This window comes from Aulonocara sp. 'chitande type north' Nkhata Bay, linkage group LG15, assembly GCF_057382095.1.
Source record: "Aulonocara sp. 'chitande type north' Nkhata Bay isolate Kocher_YH1m ecotype deep benthic linkage group LG15, A_spYH_male_GT1.1, whole genome shotgun sequence".
Classification (NCBI taxonomy): Eukaryota; Metazoa; Chordata; class Actinopteri; order Cichliformes; family Cichlidae; genus Aulonocara; species Aulonocara sp. 'chitande type north' Nkhata Bay.
This window is the reverse complement of record NC_141358.1, coordinates 16,171,613-16,192,670: the sequence shown is the minus strand read 5'-3', so window position 1 is coordinate 16,192,670 and position 21,058 is coordinate 16,171,613. Positions and strand designations below refer to the sequence as shown.

Genomic DNA, 21,058 nt, shown 5'->3' with positions numbered 1-21,058 from the left:
CAGCTGTCATAGTGAGAAAGGCAGGGTATATCATGGACGCAGTTTCCACAGTCATTAATAAAAATGTAGTTACAGGCACAGTAATAGACAGTATCCAAGTCTTTTCTCAACTGTAGAGGGGAAAAAAGTTTTATTTCTAAAAAAGAAATTTAAATGTCAATACTTTTAATGTCAGTTTTAAATGAGAAATTCTGATCTACGATCCCTAAATACTTAACTATTTCAGTTTTAAACCCTTAAACGATTTTAATCTTAGGAACTTTTTGACAACAACTTTTGGTTATTTAAGAAAATCATTAACTTGGATTTGCCTGTATTTAATATCAACTCAAGTCATGTTAAATAGAACTCTACTACATCAAAAGCAGACTGCAGAAATTTGAGGGTTTGTACTCTGGTGTAAAACTCTGCAGAATCAAATATGTGACAAAGGAGCAGCTGAAAGTCCTTTCTATTACAAAGATTATTTGGAGTGGGGGAAATAGTTATTTGATACCCTGTTGAATTTTTATGTTTGCTCGCATCGAAAGAAATAAGCAATGTCTAATATTTATGGTAATTTTCATTTAATGGAGAGAGACAGAAGATCAACCAAAGTACATCAAATAAAAGTTACCCAAATCAAAATTATATCCAATATTCTGTGGTACCTGGGCCCGATCATTGACCCCCTCAGTGCAGTGGAGTTGTTCTGTACCCTCAGCATAAAACAGGCCCCCTGATATGCTCATTTCCCATCCTGTCCAAATCTTAGCATCTTCGACTCTTTCACCTCAAGTTCCACCCCTTTTTTTTGTTAGTGCCCCCATCTCTAAATCATTCCTCACAGCAGGTCTCACTACCCTCTTGTAAACCCTCCCTTACACTCTTTCTTGTATCTTGAGTCACAAATCTCCCCTAACACTCATCTCAACCCTGCCTGCACCCTCTTCCTCACCTGTACTTGTACTGAATAAATCCAAAAAAGGAGATTCTTTTTTTTTTTATTACCAAATGCGATTTTAAAATTGTCCGCACATGTATATACAGTAAAATATGCACATTCGTGTGCTGTCACACTGCTGCTGTCAGAATTCCTCTTTAAACTTCTTCACATTTTGTTGTTGCACTTCATTGTCTTCTAACTCTCAGGTTAATCATTTTCTGATATGCATGCAATCTATGTCATGAGGACAGCTTTCCAATATTGGAGCATGTATTCTTATGGGTATACTGTAGCTGTAATGTTCATCAATATTCAGGTGGTTATATAACTACATCAATAACACCTCTATTAGTCTGTGCATGGGTGGAGTGTAAAGACTGGCAAGTGAGTGTTTGACAGATATAAAACACTGCATTAAAGTGTACAAAGTTGTTCTGAAAATTAGTCTTACAATACATGTTCAAAGCTAGGACCCAGGGCAGGACACGGCATTTTTAACATGCGGTTGTCTTCTTGGCTGGAATAGTCAAAGGCATTATGGTGTAAATTAATGTCTGCGCTTACAACAACAGCAGACCTTCAGCTTGTCCAGCTTGCAAAGTCTTTCTCCAAGATTTCAACTTGGGTCAGACAGAAATAATACACTGTGCTGTAGCCAGATTGTTATGGAGCATCTTGTTGTGCTGTAGCCAGACTGTTACGGTCTCAAGGGGTGTCATTAGTGCTGCATCCGATATGTAGGGTTTTAGCCATGACTGGGTGGCCTGCTGTTCACATGTTTTCCCTCAGACTTGGGCCCCACACCCCGTCTACTGCTGCATCCCATTGGATTTACCCATGGGACCACCCTGTCTCCTAGGAGCACCAAGCCTTCAGCAAAGACATACCTCCTAATCATTTTCTTCCTGCTCCATCCCTCTTTTCCCCTCTTTCTTCAGGCCTTCTCCATTGTGCTGCCATTTCTCACCATTTTCAGACTTTCCAGACAGGCTCAGGCTTCTTCTATGATAAATGTCTTTAATAATCTCTTTTCAATCTCTGGAGGAGGAGAGGGGTGGGAGCCAATTTAGAACTATCGCCCTGATGGGAGAGACTGTCAGCCCATGGCTGCCCAGAGGTAATGGTGCTGAAATGGATTCCTGCTACAAGCGCAGAGGTGGAGATAATTGGTGATGCTTTCTTCCTCACTAGTTGCACTCTGCTTTCCCTTGCCGGCTAGTTGTGTTGCTGCCTGGCTGGGTTGAGCCCCTGCCGGGACCACACTCTGTGTCCTCTACTAAGCCCGGAGAGCAGTCTAAATGCCACAGCTGATCAGCACTGACCATGAAGTACTATGACTGTACGGCGTTCATCTGTTACTATGGCTGATCTAATACTGCTCTCCCTTCTGCCCACGCAACCTCACGCTAAACACTGGTTGGACGAGAAGCGAGTGTGATGCTTCTCAAGATGACAAAAGCCAGTTTAACTCGTAACTCAATTACATGAAAAAGAAATGCAGGGTACATGCATCAAAGATGTCAGTGACGAAGAGCGGGCCATTCACTCGGGCCAGATAAATCTAAAATACTAGAAGAAAAACAAATCTTTTATTTCCACTCTGCACTATTTAATGTTTTTACCCTACAAAATGATATAATGTGCCAATGAATTAATAGCTCCTGAGAAAAGGACCAGCAACATGCTATCACCAAGCTCACTCCCTCTCTTTCCCCCTTGGATTTTCAGAGCAAAAGTGATGAGTGATTGATTTCAAATCATTCAAATCATTTTCAGAGAACCGTTTAAACTCTTCCCATCATTAGATATGTGTATTAGATGCTCAGGCCTAGAGCTTCCTAACTGTGTTTTGTATCTTAGGTGAGCCTGTCGATAATATCTAACAGGTGCACTCATGAAAGGCCAAAAGGAGGAAACAGTGTGCCGATGTGGCTTCAGTTATCCATCTCATGCAGAGACACTTGTCAATGCCTCCGGACCTGTGGGGTCGCTTTTAGAGAACCACACTGTGCAATCAAATGAGAATAGGCTAAATTGAATAAGAGCCAGCTCATTCTGGAGGTGTAGAAATAGGTTTCCTGGGATCCCTGCAGAACACACAGTTAGGTCTGCAATAACACTAGTCAGGCAGCAATTACAGAAACACATAATGCATATCACAAGGGTGATGAGCATCTGTTTCAAACAGGCAGTGTGTTAGCATAGACAACAGCAATCTTTAAAAGGTACCTACCAAAAGTTCTGCACCTGATCAAAGTTTGTTCAGCAAAGCTACATTCCTCATGTGAATACTGTAGATTAACAATAGTCCTCTTTCAACAAATAATGCCACAAAACTTAATGTGTTCCACAAACTCAGTCACACAGCAAATGGTGAGCATGGCATCGTGCAGCAGATTCACTGAGCTGTTATCGCAAGTGCTGACCATCTTCACGGGTGAACAGACGAAGAAGTGAGCGCCACCTGCAGAAATCCAAACTTCATCACCACAAACTCACACTATAATTGTATTTACAGAAAAAGTGGTGAAAGTACATTCACAGTACTCCACTTGAGTACCATTTTTAACTACTTTAGTTTCATGGCACAATACTTTTGTCTAAGTACATTTTAGCAGATAACACTATATGTTTCGGCCTGTTACAATGATATGACAGCTTTGAAAAGTAAATGAAAACAAAAAGGCTCTGCTTTGCCAGTAGTTACCTAACAATGAGCGTGAGTAAAGCCGAAAGGAGTGCGCACAATTGTTGAGTCATTTTTCATGTAAAAATGTCAAACATTCCATAATTGCATTTCTCAAATGTGAAGATAAGCTGCTTTTTCCTTTTAACAATTTTACCATTTTGCAGATTCACAGAATATTAAGGAATTACTGTGATCACATTTCTCACCGTTTTTGCAACTTTTGCTAGCCAAATGGTTGAAAGAATCACTGAAAAAAATCAGTAAAATAATATATCTGCTAATAGCTACTTTTGTTGCAGATTTCTTTTACACTTTCTGAATGCTTATATCACTGAAAAGAACCTACTTAACACCTCCTATGATGCACCTGATGTACAAGTTTACTGACCCCCTATGTGCACCCTTTGCTCTTTAAAGGCCTCTGACATTTTTATTGATATGGTGTGGGATTTCCTGCCTTTGCCATATTTCTGGTTAGAAGAAGCTCTAAAATTATCCAAACTCTTATGTGTAGCACATCCTACGACCATATCTGCTTTTCTTTTAAATGGCTTATCTATGCATAGCATCTTTAAACACCAAGGGGATTTTTTTTTAGCTTTCTTGTAATGGCTGTTAAAAAAATTGATTCCTGCAGTTTGAAAGTGTCCTCACTCTAGTACCAAAATATACAGGATTTGTTTGGACATAATATATTTGTAGCTCATTACTGCACAAGGAAATTATATCACACAGTGTTTTACAACAAGTCACTTCAGTGCTTGCTATATAAGTCTCTCTTGTTTAGACTATTAATTTGACTTTTGTCTTCAATTAAAATAGTAGGGACAACTCACTGCTGTCATTTCTGTTTATTCATCTGCTTATTCGGTTGAAGATTGTAGAAATAAGTCACAGGAAAGACCAAAAGCCTCAAAAAACAGTAATAGGAAAGGTCAAAAAGGGAATATATAATATATGGCTAAAATCACCAGCTAAGGTTTAGCTAATAGTAAAAAAAAACAAAAAAAAAACCAAAACTATTAGCTAATAGTATAAATAAACAAACGGAATTGATAACTAAACTTGATAAATCATACACTGCATACAATCATTGGGGTAAACACTTTAAGAAGCTACAGAAGCTATAAAATATGGCTAGGAGTTAAACTGCTTTCTAAAACTGCAAGATAACAGCATAGGTAAATCACTGAAATAGTTATATAATAGGGTTATATATAATTAATTATATAATTAATAAATTTGTGAAATTGTGGACTGTTGGCTAATATATTAACTACTGAAACTGCAAGAAAAAAGGGTCAAACGGTTTTACGTATAAGCTAAACATAACAAATAAATTAAGTAAAGTGCTCAAAAATGGAAAATGGAAAAGTAGCTAGGATGGGTAAGCCAGTGGTTTCATGGAGACTTTTACTGAAATGCTTTGAAATTCCACTGAAAAATGAAAGTGTTGCATTAGCAAAACCATTGGTTGAACTTATGACAGTCAGTTAACCAAGTGATTTCTCATAGTTTTTGAACGTGCTGTGCAACCTGCACCTGTTTTATTAAAACTAAAGTATGAAATGTGTTGAATCTCAAGAAGCACTAGTCCAGTGGTATATATGATAGGGAAAATCATGGCCACTCCAAGCCGTAACTTTAGACACACTCCTGTGGTCTGTAAATCTTTTATATTAAATAAGCCTATCTAAAAAGAAAAGACATGATTAGGATATTAGGATGACTGTAGTTTCTGAAAAATGCAATTAAAAACGCTGCAGCCAACACAACAGAAAAATTACAGATTAACAAATTCTTTCTTTCTTTCTTTGCACATCCAGTATCCATTGATTCATATTGTTATAAAGCCTTTTGCCTTCATTAAGTCTGTACATTACTCCTTGTAAACATGTTCCATATTTAAGATTCTGCACAGCGACGTGAAAGCCACGGTATCATAAAAACATATCAATTATCTAATTATGTCTAATAAATGTTCCCAAGATCTCCAGGATATGCATCAATGGGCCAATCACGGTAATGCAGGTACAAATAAATTACTTTCCAAAAAACATTCTGAAACTCAAACCAAGGGAACATATTTAGAGCAAATTGCTTGTCAAGAAGATAAATGCGACAGCAGAGAATGAGGGTGCTACTGTTTTTGTTTTTTTCAAGAACTTTTGTTGCGGTGTCCACACAATTACACGGACAGACACACACACACACGGAAAGAGTGCCAATTATAGAAACTGTGTGATGAGGTTTCTCATACTGAGCCCCATGCTACCTTTGCCTCTAATCCTTTGTTATTAATTATATCTTCAACAAACCTACACAGTTCTTGTGGTGTCAGCACCAAGTATCCATGGCAACAGCCAGTTGGTCCCAGCTCTCAGGGATGCACACACTTCTTCTGCCTGACAAAACCTTGCTTCGTTGCAAAGCTACTCCCCTGACAAGATGAATAACTCAACTATATGATCAAATTAAAAAAATATCTTCTGCCGAGTGAGCATCCCCCCCCCCCCAAAAAAACCTCACATTGGCAGCGATGCTGGCAGTAATTCAAGCTCTACAAAAACAGAAAGAGGGACACAAAAAATCTGTAAAAATCTGCTAAGTGTACTTAGTGAAATTTATTTTACTCATATAAGTCACTTTATATTTAATCTTCACTATCTTTCATAGCCACATTTTTCACTTTTCCTGTTATAGTAACTCTAAAAATCCTTTACTCCACCTTAGCCTTGGCTTAATACAACATGACATGCTACTTACATTTTGTTCCATAAATGTAAATCGTTTTCTGTTTTTCAATGTTATCTTTATTCATTTATTTTAACATCTTTACTGGTTTCAAGGTCTCAGTGAGTAAGAGTGCACAGGTGGAAAAAGCTGTGTAAAGACTCATTTGGGTGATGAAGGCCTCAAATGATGCACGAGTTGAGGTTGAAGTTTAGAGTTACAAAGAATCATGTTCAGACATCTGTAACCATTTTCTTAAATCTACTTCTGACAAACAACCTGAGATTGCATTAAGTGATATTTGCATTACGCACCATAATCTTCGAGCCACCTGTTGCCATTCTGGGTTATATAAGAACCAGGTTTTGATAAAAGCACCAAATTTTGATATAAGAACTAGGTTTTGAGAAGAAGAAAAAGAAGAAAAATCGTGTGGAATCAGCTACAACGTATATATCATATATGTTTGCATGTACCTCCAAATCTAGTTATATCAGTCCATACACGGTATAGATTAAATTTATGTCCGCTCTTCTGTCTTCATTCATCATCATCATCATCATCAACTCACATCATCTAGCGGACTTAAACCTTGAAAATCATCTTTCCTTTTCCGTGTCGTCATTTTTCGCTGCAACCAATTTCAGAATTAATTACACCTTCCCACCACAGACGACCTTTTTTTAATGGCCTGACTGGCTTTTCGGCAGCGAGAGGGTTCACTGTCAGTGTGTATAAAATGTGTTCTTATTTCATATACCACATATTATCTCTGCAATCTCAGTCCAAGAATGGTAAACCTCAGATATTCTAATATATCTGAAGCTGCAGGATATAGTTCATTAACTTCTAATTAGATTTAATGTTCAGTGCGAACACGGTGATTTGCATTTCGCTGTTCTTTCTGTGCTTGGCAGTGATATTTTGATACCTGGAAATGTGCTGAAAGGGAACTTGGTATTCTAAAAAGAGGACTTATTGTAGGTTTGTACGGTTCAGCATTCTTATGATGGCATTGGTAGGATGATTTTAAGGCTTTTAATGGGCTTCTCTAAACTATGCGTGTGTTACTATATTTTTTCTCTATACAGCTGAGTCTATATGCAGGAAATGTAACGGCTAACCTAATCTAGTTAAGCTGGAGCGCCCCCTAGTGGTTCCCTCCGTCATGCACATCTAAGACGATTGAACATGGAAGGCAGAAATATTCTGTAGCGGCCCTTAACATATTTATTTTTGCAAGAAAGTGACTCCTTATGAAAAATTTTAAGGCTGTAAGTCAAACAGGTAACTGAAGATGTGCATTCAAGTGCTGTCGTAATAATCATGGATCAAGGATCAAGTCTGGGAAGAAAATGCCATAGCTTGCCTTAAAAATGATTTACCAAGATGGTAAAATAGAAAAATAGAAAAAAAATGGTAAAAGAATAATAGGGTTATAGTCATCAATAAGAAGTCCTTATCTAAATCAGACTGGTATGATAGCGGTGTATGTTTTGTTGTTGATCTGCTTGATAAAAACGGAAACTTGCTATCTTATGAATAATTTAATGATAAGTGTAAAATAGACGTTTCATTTAATAATGGTTTGTAAAGCAGTACCCACACTATTGTTAAATCTTATCGTAAATACTTTAAAGTATTTACTAATAAGAACATGCTTACTATACAAAAGCCAACAAGCTTACGCTGGTTTTACTACAATGGACCACCAAAACCCAGAGCCAAATTCTGTGGAAACACATTTCCAGCTTCCACTCAAGAGGAAGCGCGGCCCGAATTATGTTGCACAGAATTGCAGAAGTGACGACAGCTGCTCTCCACCAAGGAAAAAAGGCCAGGACAAGCACCAGTGACACAGAACATCCAAAAAAGTTCTTTGTCAAGGTCTATCCAAGACCAAGTTGAGAAAATGGATGTTACGACCTCGAGCGATACCAAAAGCTCTGAAATCACACTGAAATACAACAAGAGGCCAGGACAAGCACCAGTGACACAGAGCAGCCAAAAAAGTTGTTCGCCAAGCACTATCCGACTCCTAGTTAAGAAAATGAACAATATGACCTTGAGTGGAACCTCTGAAAACACACCAAAAGACAACAAGAGGCCAGAAACAGTAGTGACACAGGGCGTCCAAAAAAGTCCCTGAGCCAGGACTATCCAACTCCCAAGTCAGAAAACAAACGACACGGCCTTCGGCTAAGGAAAATAAAGAAAAAAAATAAAATAAAAAAAACATCTCTTACTGCTCTGTTTATTTCTTTAAATGAACACTTGTACTTTTTTGTCATAGAAGAATAAGAATATTAATATGAATATGAACACCAAGGCGTTTCCAGGCCAGCCAAGAGATATAATCTCTCCAGCCTGACTTGGGTCTACCCCGGGGCCAAATGCCTCCATGGGCACCTTAACTCATCACTTTTGACGCAGAGAATGTATTTTATTGACTAATATTAGTAGGCTGAAGCCTTTTACTTCTACTTACTTCTGATTGGCTTTTACTATATATTAATATGCTTTTTTAAGGATCAAGACGTGGGTGTGTTTTTCCAGCTTCATTAACAGTTGTTTTTTCAGAGATCAGATGTCCTCACATCTTCAGCAGTAACGTTAATCCATATTACACAGAGTGCATGTTTTGTATGATAAATTTTACCCATACCCTGCAGAATGAGAGACAGAGCAGCCGGGCTATGTAAAAAGTGTAAGGGGGCGTGTTCACGGTCACGTCCAGTGGGTGTGTGGGCAGAGACGCTCCACCACGAGTTACTACTGAGCAGACTCTGGCTCCAAAAGTGGAACATGGCAGCTCCCACAAGCTGGATATTTTGGCTTCATTTTTGCACAATGGGAGGAAGTGCTGTCGTGTCGTTCATCTTTTATACAGTAATTGGTTAGGACCAATCAGCAATCTTCTCCTTAAGAAATTTCAAAAATATACAAAACAATATATATAACTTCATAAGTCGACAAAAATAAAATCCAGAAAAATCATGTAGCTTTTCAGATTCATGATTCTTTCGGTTGCATCATAAAGATGATTCAAGTTCAAGTTTATACACTTAACCCTAAGTTGAGGTCTTTCATGTCTCTTTAACAAAAAACAGAAACAAAATCCCTATTCAGAAATCTCTCTTCTATATGATGGTTTGTGTGTGTAAACGTGTATGCGTGTCTGTGTGTCCACACACAGCAAGCATTTGTTTGGCCTGCTGATATGGCGCCTCGAGCAAAAATCCTGGCCACGCCCCATCCCTTAAGATCCCGCTCCAAAGTCCTATTAACCTACAGATTTAGAAAGAAGACGCTGCATTGTTAACTCTGAGGGAGATGGAGAATGAGCCTATTTCCAAAAAAAGTGGAGTGTGTTCCTTTAAATACTATATATTGTTAAAAACTAAAGTGCACACGCACACACACCTTTTGAAATGTTTCCTTGACTTGTTTTGTATATGAAAATTTCTTTCAATTAAACAAAAAAGAAAAAAAAAAAAGAAAGACTATCCCAGAGGCCCTGAATGTAAAGAGGAGCACTTACAGGTAAATAGCACCACCTAGCGGTGGACAAAAATACCTTTAAATGTAAAAGCTCTGCAACCAAAATCCTATTAAACTATAAATACCGAGGTATTATATACATAATGTGTCATTTTTTAAAGCAAATAACCTGTGTGCCAAAAATATGAAATATTAGTATAAACTGCAGTATTACACTAAGTGCCATTAATCTGTTTGTGTGTGAGTCAGTCAGGCCTTCTCAAAAGGCCTTGAGATAAATCAGAAGCATCCTGACATAAGGAAAGAAAAGAAAAAAGCAGCTCTGTAGCTCTTTTATAAAAAGATGTTGCTCTCACTAGGCAAACTCTGCCTAAACACAACAATCTGAGAGAATCTTTAGTATATTTTTATGTCAAATGAAGAAAAAAGCAGGATAAAGTGCCTCCAAATAATTACAGTACGTGCAGTTAGGTACTACCCAACACTGTCAAAACACAACAACTGGGGTTTCATCGCATTCCTTTATTTATCTAACTACTCGCTGGTAGAAAAGTCAAATGGTGTAGACAAGCTATCATTGTGTTACCACAATGTGAGTACAAAAATGAAAAAGATTAAATATACCAGCATATAAAAACATGCGAGTGTATCTGTGCAACTTCTTCCTGACATTTAGTTATGCAGACCATTAAGGTACATATTTATGCAATATAAATTTCATAAATATCTGCAAACATATACAAAGGCATACGTAGATGTAGTCAGTCCATCCTAGAAAGTCTGGTTACAGCTTGTTGGCTGACACACAGACTCAGCGTAAACAGCCTACAGAACAAGATCAAGTTTTGTGGCACTTCAAAAATAAATGAGTACAGTAACACACAGAAACAGCATCAGCGCTCCTTGTAAGCTGAGGTTATTCTACCTCCTAAAATCCCTTTCAAAATATGAAATGGGTGAGGATTTTGCCAAACACCGAAAATAATGGAATTGGTGATCTGTACCAGTACTTTTATATGTATATATTTATATATGTATTTGCCAAAAACCTCACAGATAAAAGGGATAAACCTTTTTTATGAACATAATAAAAAAAAACAGCAAAAAACTTATTCTGCAGATCTTTCAAGTGGTAAGCACAAACGTTAAAACCAACCAAAAGGTTGCTTTTCCTCGACAGCAGTAAGTGAAAGTAAAGCACCTAGTGTAACTCTGGTGTGAAAATACATTCTCCTGTTCAGCAGTTATTCCCTCTCATGAGGAAAATGCTTATTGCCAATTCATGAGCAAAATCCTTTAAAAATTAGGATTCCTTTAATGGACATTTTTTTATGAATATAAATATTTAATCTGGAGCAAAAGTAGTGCGAGTGTAATATTATTTTTTTAACCTTGCTTAGGTTATTCCTTTTTTTTAGGCTGCTCGATGAGTTTTCCCTTGTGGTACTTTTGTCCGATTCCATAGGGGACGTGTGCGGATATGGTTCCCAGTTCCGTGGCCCCTTCAATATGGAACATCTGGTCGTCAAAGAAGATGTGCGGCTTGATCTTCTGAAGCAGGGGCCCTTTCGGAGCCCCCGCCAGGAAGAGAGCCTCGTCGATCTCCAGGCCCCAGCTGCGGAGGGTCTTCAAGACACGAGCTCCAGAGCTGGCAGCGCTGCGGGCCGTGACCAGGAAGGTTCGGATGGGGCAGTTCAAACGCTCGTTCTTGGCATAGAATTTTCTCTGGAGCTTTCCCAGGGCCTCCAGGAAACACTTTAATGGTCCCTGAAAGAGTCAAAGAGTAAAAGTAAATTGAATTTAAAATGAGGACTGTGAAGATAAAAAGCTGTGTGTGATAGGTTAGATTTGAAGAAATCCACTGCAATGTGTTTGCTTTTATTTACATAGAGCCTCTCTTTTAAATCATCTTTCCATTCGATGGATGGTTGCACTGGGTGGAGAACATCACAGTTACTGAAAAACTGCTACTACTTGTAATCTGGACGGATAATACAGATAGTATATACACAACCACAAGCACACACAAGGAAAATAAATGCTTCAGATGATGTGAAACATATTTACAAACTCACAAGGGGGTGTGTAAACCCCACAGATAATTCTCAGAGCGTAATATGCTCATATCAGCAGCTTGCACTGTAATTAATGAGGAATCTAGTGGGGTGCATTAGTATGCGGTGACAGCCAGTACTGTCTACTGATACCGAGTCAGCTTCTGAAACAACAGTTCACCATGACTGCACAGTGAAACTATCTACAAAAACAAAGAGCAAAACACTTGTTAAAAAGTGTGAATGGCTACACTTATAGTATTTGACTAGTGGCTCAGTCATGCAACAGTAAATACAGGACAACATCCTAATAACATAAGGATCATCAGCAGTTGCCCCGGTGATAGCATTGCTTTTTTGGGGGGATATGGCGTTCAATTACAAGTAGCATGGAACACTCTCAGCCTCTGGGTGACCACTTTTGATTGCAAGGTAATTGCACAGGTTGCAACCTGTCTCCAACATGTTGCAATGGATCTGAGTCAGTCTGCACAGATGGACAGAATATATATATCTGCAATAGGGGACGTAGCCATATTCCAACTTGTTGTATTTTGATTATGTTGCCACATCCTGCACCAACTAGGTCAGTATTTGTGGAGGGATTTTTGTTCTGTGAGGTTCTATCTAGACTCTAGATAGAACCTCACAGAACAAAAATCTAGAATCTAGATTCTAAATGTAAGCAGTTAATGTAAATTTCTGTGTATGTTGTTACACCACTATTGTCTTTGCAGTGGCAGTGCAAAGTCTTCAGGTGTCGCCTGGGCTGAAATGATCCCACATGGTGAGGTGTGGGTAAAGGCATGCCTGAGACAGGTTTGGAGGGGCATGGGCAAAGCCCATCTTCTATTTTATGTAAGCTATAACTATGCACTCTATGTGTGTCCTTAAACTTTTTGAAAATGCTCACTTCTTGTTTCCTGAAGAACAAAATAAAAAGGAAGAAAAAAATCATCAGCGATGTAGGAGAAGATGGAAACAACCATATGTTACCTGAGCGAGAGGTTTGTTCTCAAAATGTTTCTCGTGCTCAAAGAAAGTGTCCAGGCCATGCTGCTTCACGATGATCTCTGACTCATCAGAGAAGAGAACAGCGTCACCATCAAACGCCACTCTCAACTGAGTGTTGCTTAGCTCCTGCTCTGTGTCCGGCGTGAACATTGTGGCAGCAGCAATTCCTGATGAAAGGTAAGCGAAGCAAGGATTAAAACCTCTAAACAGTATATAGTATGTACACAATAAATTGAGCCTATCAAGAGCCCTTAATTCACCTTGTTTTAAATAAATATCATGGTTAACACACAAGCTTATTCTGTGTTCATTTGAATGGTGGGCAGGCTGTAAATCTCATGCTGCCTTCAACCAGCTATTTCTTGCAGTTTAGTATGAAGTCGAGATTTCCCTCTGAAGCGTGAATGAGTCACAAAGTCAACATTGAGGCTTGTAAATATAAGAAGTACTTAAACATCTAGAAGGTGGTGAAGGAAGTCCAAGACTCTGCAAAGTACTGATTAAAATATTAGACCAACATCACTTACCTTCATCTATGGCCTGTATGACTTTGTCTGCACTTTTGGAGAGGTAAAGATTTGTCAGGTAGGCCTTCAGGTAACCAATAGGACTCTTCCCTCCTGTCATGCAGAATCTCTCTATGGTCAAATCTGAAGCAAGGAGAAAAAACAAGTAAGATGTGCAGAAAAAGAAAGACTTCCTCATTTTAGACGCGCAATTGCTAGACTTGATCCAACATCACACTCCACGCTCAGACCTCGACGCAGCATACCATAGTGATTAATGCTGTTAATGAGGCGCACTCCCACTTGGGCATGGTTGTTGGTCATTAAGACGATATCAAACAGCTCCTCGTTGTCTGGATAGAGCTCCCTCAGTTGAGTGTTGACGTTCATCAGCGCCTTAAGAAGGCACAAGAAAACAAACCATGTTATACACCCAAAGCAAGGATATTGCATGAGTGCTCAACAGAAGTAACCACTATTCTTTTGGTTAAATCATACTTTTAAAGCAATGCATCATCCTTCAGCTGCTCCCTTTAGGCGTTGGCACAGTGGATCATTCACCTTCGTCTCACCCTATCCCTAGCCACCTCCTCTTTCACGCCAGCTCTTTCACACTGCATCCAGGAACCTTCTCTGAGGTCCTCCTCCTACCATTTTATTAGTGCCATCATCTCCAAATCATAGCAGGTATTACTACCATCTTGTAAACCCTCCCTTTCATTCTTGCTGCGATCCTTCTGTCTCAAATCACCCCTGACACTCGTCTCCACTCACTCCACCCTGCCTGCACTCTCCTGCACCTCTCTTGTGAACTGTCTGTTGATTTGGATGGTTCAGACACATCTACCTTCACTAACTCTCCTCCTTACAGCTTCACTCTTACACTTATTCACACACAGGTATTCTGTCTTGCTTCTACATACTTTCATTCCTCTTCTCTCCAGTGCATAACTCCGCCTCTCCAGACTCTCCTTGACCTGCTCCCTACTCCCACTACATCACAATGTCTGCAAACATCATAGTCCATGGAGACTCCTGGCTGACCTCTTCTGTCAACTTATCCATCACCAGCAGATCTCTAATGTAGTCCCACCCCCACCTTGAACCCATCTGACACCTACATCTAAAATACCCTCTAGGTAGAGTAGACTTTCGGGGCTGCATGCATATGAGAAATTACTATTAAAAAAGTCACATTTATTATTCCATGCTGTGGGCACTACCAGTATATTTTCATCCATGTGTTATTATCCGACAGTCAACTGTTGGAATAGAAAGTATATATGTATTAATGATGATAGGGCCCTTTGTATATTATTGCACAAAAACACACTGTGCTGATAATTTATTATGTAAAATGACTTCAACCTAATACATTAACCTTGCATTTAGTACCAAATTCATTAATGTTGTAATGCTCTGTGTTTGGACAGTTTGGCTGTTATGAATGGCAGGAGTGGCTATGGTACCAGCTGTGCCAGCAAAGTTGAAGCACTCATTATGAACCACAGGGACAGTGACTGTCAAACGAGAAAACCAGAAGTGTTTTAAAATAACTCTCTGTGAGACAATGAACCTGATAAACATGTGCAGCTCTCAGCACCTATCAGGCTTTACAGGAATAACTTCTCAGTCTTCTTTGTTGAAAATGATTTGATTTCCTAGCTTGTACCATGTCATTGTAACAAGTAGTAAAACCGGTTTTAAAGCAATGAAGAAGTTAAATATTAAGCAATTGGTGCGGTGTTAGGTATTTCTCTTATTTTAGCCATGTTTGCTCTAGCAGTGACAACAGCCAAACACTTGCATTTACACCACCTCCTCTTAGGTGTAGGGATAGACATGCAGCCCCTTGTTAGCTATTACTGTTTATCAATAAGTATTCCCTGGCTTTAACTATGTGATCACAGACAGTTGTAATAGTGAATGAACACTTCTGAGGGGACACGCCCTGCACAGCAGGTTTGACACTACAGGGGCCCAGGCCTACCTTGACGAAGGGAAAAGCAGGTCCTGGTTTTAGGGGCTCGTTTTCATGTTCCTGCTGGAAAGCGACATACTTCTCTAAGCCCTCTTCCTCAAAGATCTTCCTCTCGGCCTTCATGTTGAAGAGAGTGCGAGAGGAGACGGCGATGGTGACTGCATTCTTGGGTTTGGGCTGGGGGTGCATGAACAATGAGAAAAAAGAAATGCAAGACATGTTCAGGGGTTTGTTACCCAAACAACTCTTCGTGAAAGTATATAACACAGCAAACATGCTAACGAAAAGGAAAATAGCATTAAAACACTCACAGGTCTGGGTTTGTTAGATTTGAGGTTGTCGAAAGCAGCCTTAGCCGCTGCCCAGTCTTGTTCCTCGGCGCTCTCTTCACTCGACCCTTTATCATTGGGCTTAATTTCACTCATCTTTTCTTTTAGCTTATAAATGTCTATAAGCAAAACTGTAATAAACCCGATTAAGGGAAGCCTGCCACAACTCCAAAACTTTGCGGAAAAGTAAAGTAAGGGGAAGTCTAATGGGCGTGACTTCCCGTAGTGACGTCAGCAGTGTGGGGTAACGCTTGATTGTTTGTTAACGACGAGGAGAAACTGATCTGGCGTTGTTTTCCTGCTATATTTTATTTTATTGAGCTCACAGGCAATATTAGATCCAGTTGCTGGACTCTTTTATTGCTTTCGTAACTGTCTTAATCATTCATGTCACAGATTCAACACAGTGCTAGAAACATTCTTCAGACATGTTCATACTGGCATGAAAGCCTTATGCGGTTGCTGCAAATTTGTCAGCTGCACATTCATGATGTGAATCTACGGGTCCAAAACACCCCGAAGGTGCACTGTTGGATTGAGATGTGGTGCGTGTGAAGGCCATTTGAGCGCAGTGAGACAGCATGCTGTTCTGCTGGAAGCAGCCATGAGAAGATGGGTACACTGTGGTCGTAAAGGGAAGGACATAGTCAGCAACAATACTTGGACAGGGTGTGGTGTATAGAGTTACATTTATCAACATGGAAAGTTTTAAGCTTAATCGTGAAGGCAGAGAAAGCCGAAGGCTCTGGCTCCCATTCCACTTTTAAATATTCTCGGAACCACTAGTAACCCACGTTACTTAACTTCACTCTCAGACGTATCACAACAGATACTGCTAAAATGTAAAACATATGTGTGCCGGTCCATCAACACACACATCACACATTTGTTGTTTTTATTCTTAAGATGAATTTTTCTTGAATGAAGACATTGATTTGGCACAAGTAAAAATATGGTTGATTATATTTATTGTTAGTTAAGAATAAGTTAAGCGAGGGTGAAAAAAGAAAAGAAAAAGGATGAAGAAGGGAGGGGAGAAAGAAAAAAATGGAGAGTGATGGAGAGGTGGAAGGAGAGGGGGAGGTAGAGGTTTGAGGAGATAAAAAGCGGTGGAGGAAGATGGGCTACGCCTTCTCATGATCAACTGAGGAAGCAGGAGGGTCCCTCCTCCAGAAGAAACAGAAGCATTTATCATTATCTTATCAATATCGGGTCTTAGGTATTTTTTATTCAACAATTACAATTTTTTGGAAAGAGAGTGCAATTGGACTGCAGTTAAACGCACAATATTTGCCCCAGAAATGAGGTGGAATAACTGGAATAATGTAGCATAACAGCAGACTTCTAAAGTGTAGGTTACTACAACTGGACAAATGAATGAAATCCAAATGAATGTTACCACGGAGAACAAAAATAACCAACCTACATCAATAATACAGTTATACTGCACATATTATTATTTGTAGCCTGTTTTATATAATTAAATATATACACATATATATATTGGGGCAGGGATAGCTCAGTAGGTAAAGTGGTCGCCCCATGATCGGAAGGTCGGCGGTTCGAAAGGCTACCCTGAGGTACCCCTGAGCAAGGTACCGTCCCTACACACTGCTCCCCGGGCGCCTGCTTAGTGGGCTGCCCACTGCTTCACTGAGTGAATGGGTCAAATGCAGAGAAAAACAAGTAATTTCCCCATGGGGATCAATAAAGTATCCATTATTATTATTATATACATATAGAACTGTTACACAACCTCTCTCGCTCTCTCTGTGACACACACACACACACACACACACACACAAATGAATGACCGGCCGCCTCCATCACACCCCCACACCCCCCTACAGTTGGTAGAGTCCGGGACGGAGCATCATGGCGATTGACGGTAGGTACTCGCTCTCAGGTGTCCTGCGGGACTCGTGGGAAACTTTGCACGGGGCTGAAGGAGGACGTCTTTCCATAATCTCACGCGGTATTCACCGAGTGTGTAATTTCTGGTCCAGTTTCTCTGTAACTCACGCGGCGAGTATACCGCAGTGCTCCGGGGGCGCGGGGCTGATGCTGAAGTGCGGACACCCGCACTGATGCAGGACCGCTGAGGTCTCATTATCTTCTCGGGATGTGCACGTGAAGTGATTCGCGAGTAAACCGAGACAAGCAGGCAGTCCCGGTGCTTTGATTTTAAACTAGGGATGTTTTTAGACGGCAGAAAAAGCGTCAGTTATGGGACACCTGTGAGCACGTAGCGATTAATTTGAATATTTTAACACAAAGTCTTAGCATGCCGCTGCTTAGCGTCACATGACTTTTTGTTTTTCTTCCGTTAAAGAACTATATAACTTGGCGGAAGAATAGGGTTGTAATATTTGAAGAACACTCCGCTGCTGTCAAACTTTATTTGATGGCTGCACGTGCTGTAGATACCTTCATAGCTAACATGTGCAGCGGATCTAACAGCCTTCATGCTGAGGGAAAAGTGTCTCCTACAGGCTTTAGTGAGAGTGACCGGGACACATCACCAGGCAGCGACAAAAAGTAGGCTCGTGCCTTGTCCCGTGCTGTCACGGATACGGGTCTTATTGTTTCACGGGCGCTTGTTCCTGCGCAGTGTCACTTGAGAGAGGTGGTGTGGTTTAATTAAAGATAGACAGCTCCAGAAGAATTTTAGTGTAATTTTTTTTGAATTAGATGTTTTATTGCAAATTTTTAATGAAATTTGCAGCAGCTTGGCGTCACTGAGCAGGGGCGTGTACAGAAGGGTAGCAATGGGTGGCACTTGCCCCAAATTCCCATCCTGGGGACCTTTCCAGTAATGCCACTGGTCTAGAATAGCCATTCCTAAAGTCAAGAGTGCTGCGGCCCACTTAAAAACCAGCAAATCTGTGGAGCTCAACGAATCTTAAACCGTTACTCCATTCAAATATAAGAGAGGGTGATATGTTTCCTTGAAAATTTTATTCAAAATGCTGTTGTCTATAAATATTACCAGTTTTAATACTTTTCATATGAATAAATACATTTATATAAATTTGTAACTGTACATACTTGTGAGTAATTTCAAACTGAAGTTCTGTTATTACCACGGCCCACCTGCAGTACCTTCCCGGGGCACATTTTGGGAATCACTGGTCCAGAAGCTGGTCTTAAACCTTGATGTTAGAACATCATTGGATGAGGGTGTGGAGAGGTCCAGTGTTGAAATGTAAGGGCTTCACCACACCTACTATGCAGTGGCTGGCGAACAGAAGTTCAGAGATTCGCAGATTATACACAGGACTTGTTGAAACAGTTTGAAATACTGTGGAAAAAAACAATTTCTTTGCCTACTGTTTTGACTTCTTCTCCTTCTGTATCAGCACTGATGTGGAGGCATTGTTATATTAACTAATAGGTCGGTGTTAAGTGGCTTAACAAAAAAAGCAATTCTCTGGAAATGGTCAGATATGAGAACTGGACTAAAAATGAGTGGAAAAACAGGCAGTTTCCATAGAAAGTCTCTGTAGGACCTTCAGAAAATATGGAGAAATATAACCTAAAGTCTGGTTCAGTGAAAGCAGAATATGAGTCACAACTGTACACAGACAGACAGTGACAACATTTACTTCTATTATTGTAAAAATCCATCTCTTTTTGAGCTTTTAAGGCAAGTACTTGTTGTACACTAAGAATTACTAAAGTTTGGTGAGAATAGACAACAGAGAATTTCTGCTAATGAATTAATAGAATGAATTGAGTCGCTCAAGGTCTGTCTGCTACCTCAGTCACAGTTTTCTCTTTGCTCTGGCACTAAAGTCAAGACCTCATGCCACTTCTACTATCTTGTGCAGTCCTGGATGTGAAGAAACTAATACACCTTTTTTAACGTTATGAAGGGATTCTTAATGCACTAAAATTTTGTTTCTTGGTTTGAGACAACTCAGCAACAAATTTCAGAATGTATAAAACACATTGCCGCTATTTTTAATTTAATAATAAACCTAAATTCAGAGCCAAGACGTGACCTTGCCAAACTCTTAAGTAGAGACACCTTAATTAATGGTGATACTGGAGCCTCAATACTGAACTGTTCAGCCAAAGAGAGATTATGTGTCACTGTAAAAACTTGGGGATGTGAAGGAGAGGAAGCACTGTTAACTTAAGCCTCATAGCGATTATGTAAAACAACCAGTTGACACATTATGAAATTGTATTCCAGTGAAAATACTAAATCCTAAAACTTATTTCTCCATAACCCAAACAGAGCAGCGTATTGCATTGCATTGCATTGCGTTACAAAATCATGTTGATAATTTTCCAGCAAAGCAACTCATGCCTGGGCTTTTGCATCTGTCGAGGAAATAGTTCATGTAATTTTATTTTTTAAATTTCTACGCTGTTGCTTATAGTTGTAGGAGCCGACCCAAATATAGCAATTTGACAGAGGAACTTTTAGTGACTTGTTGAAGGGTTGGGTTCACATCTGTCACTGTACATGGACTTTTTCCTCTATTTAACATACCGAAAAGGAAAGCCTTACAACCACAGAACTACAAGGCTAAAATAGATGTAAGAGCATTTATTTGAAAGATGAAATATTCTATTTTCTTGTTTAGCATAAGGCTAAAATGCGCCTATCAATGAACCCTACCTTTTTAATTGTTTGGGGTTTTTTTTGGTGACTAGGCGAGTAATAAGGGATTACACAGGAAGGCAGTTCAAAGCAAACAGTGCAGTAAATGTCTCCAGAAAAATCAAACTAGAATACAAAACCCACCCTGTGCTCAAAACTTACAGGAAAGGATACGGAGAAGCAATAATAAAAAATGCTCGACTGGGAACTGAAGGCCAGTGGCAAGAGCTTTACAGGAGATGCATAAACAAGGGACAATGACAGCTAATTAAAAAGAGGCGTTATTAAAAAAAATATCCAGAAAACAAACAGAGACACAGAGTAAAACTGACAAGGCATCATAGCTAAGTGGAATTACAAAATAAAACAGGAAATTACTTTGTAGAATCCATGCCAGTCATCACAGCAATGAGTTATTAGTTGCCTTATAAAAAATGCATGGAGCTATAATTACTGCCTTTAATATGCATGACTTCTTGACATCATTGAGCCTCAGAGTAGCTGTGGCAGAGTGCATTTTTAAAAGTGTTCCTTTGTAGTGGCCCGTGGTTATTACTGGTATAGAGATGATTAATGATAGCCTACACTGCTCTATAGGCTAATATACCCATCAATATATTAAAGACAGAGAAACAGAGACCACGAAAAGCAAACAAGGTCATTCAAGCCTATTGGTTTTATGTTTGCTGACATGTTCATCTGTCTCATTTAACC

At 39.5% G+C, this 21,058-nt stretch overlaps 1 protein-coding gene across 1 annotated transcript; it reads right to left on the bottom strand.

Annotated features, from left to right (window-relative positions):
- Nucleotides 1–10,350: 10,350 nt before the first annotated feature.
- On the bottom strand, nucleotides 10,351–15,950 carry LOC147312839 (cytosolic 5'-nucleotidase 1A-like). Its single transcript, XM_086264610.1, has 6 exons — nucleotides 15,715–15,950; nucleotides 15,413–15,580; nucleotides 13,689–13,818; nucleotides 13,444–13,566; nucleotides 12,899–13,083; nucleotides 10,351–11,615 (listed from the first exon to the last, which is right to left on the bottom strand). The coding sequence occupies exons 1-6, from the start codon at nucleotides 15,826–15,828 to the stop codon at nucleotides 11,250–11,252; spliced, it is 1,086 nt and encodes a 361-aa protein (XP_086120736.1). The 5' UTR covers nucleotides 15,829–15,950; the 3' UTR covers nucleotides 10,351–11,249.
- Nucleotides 15,951–21,058: the final 5,108 nt, after the last annotated feature.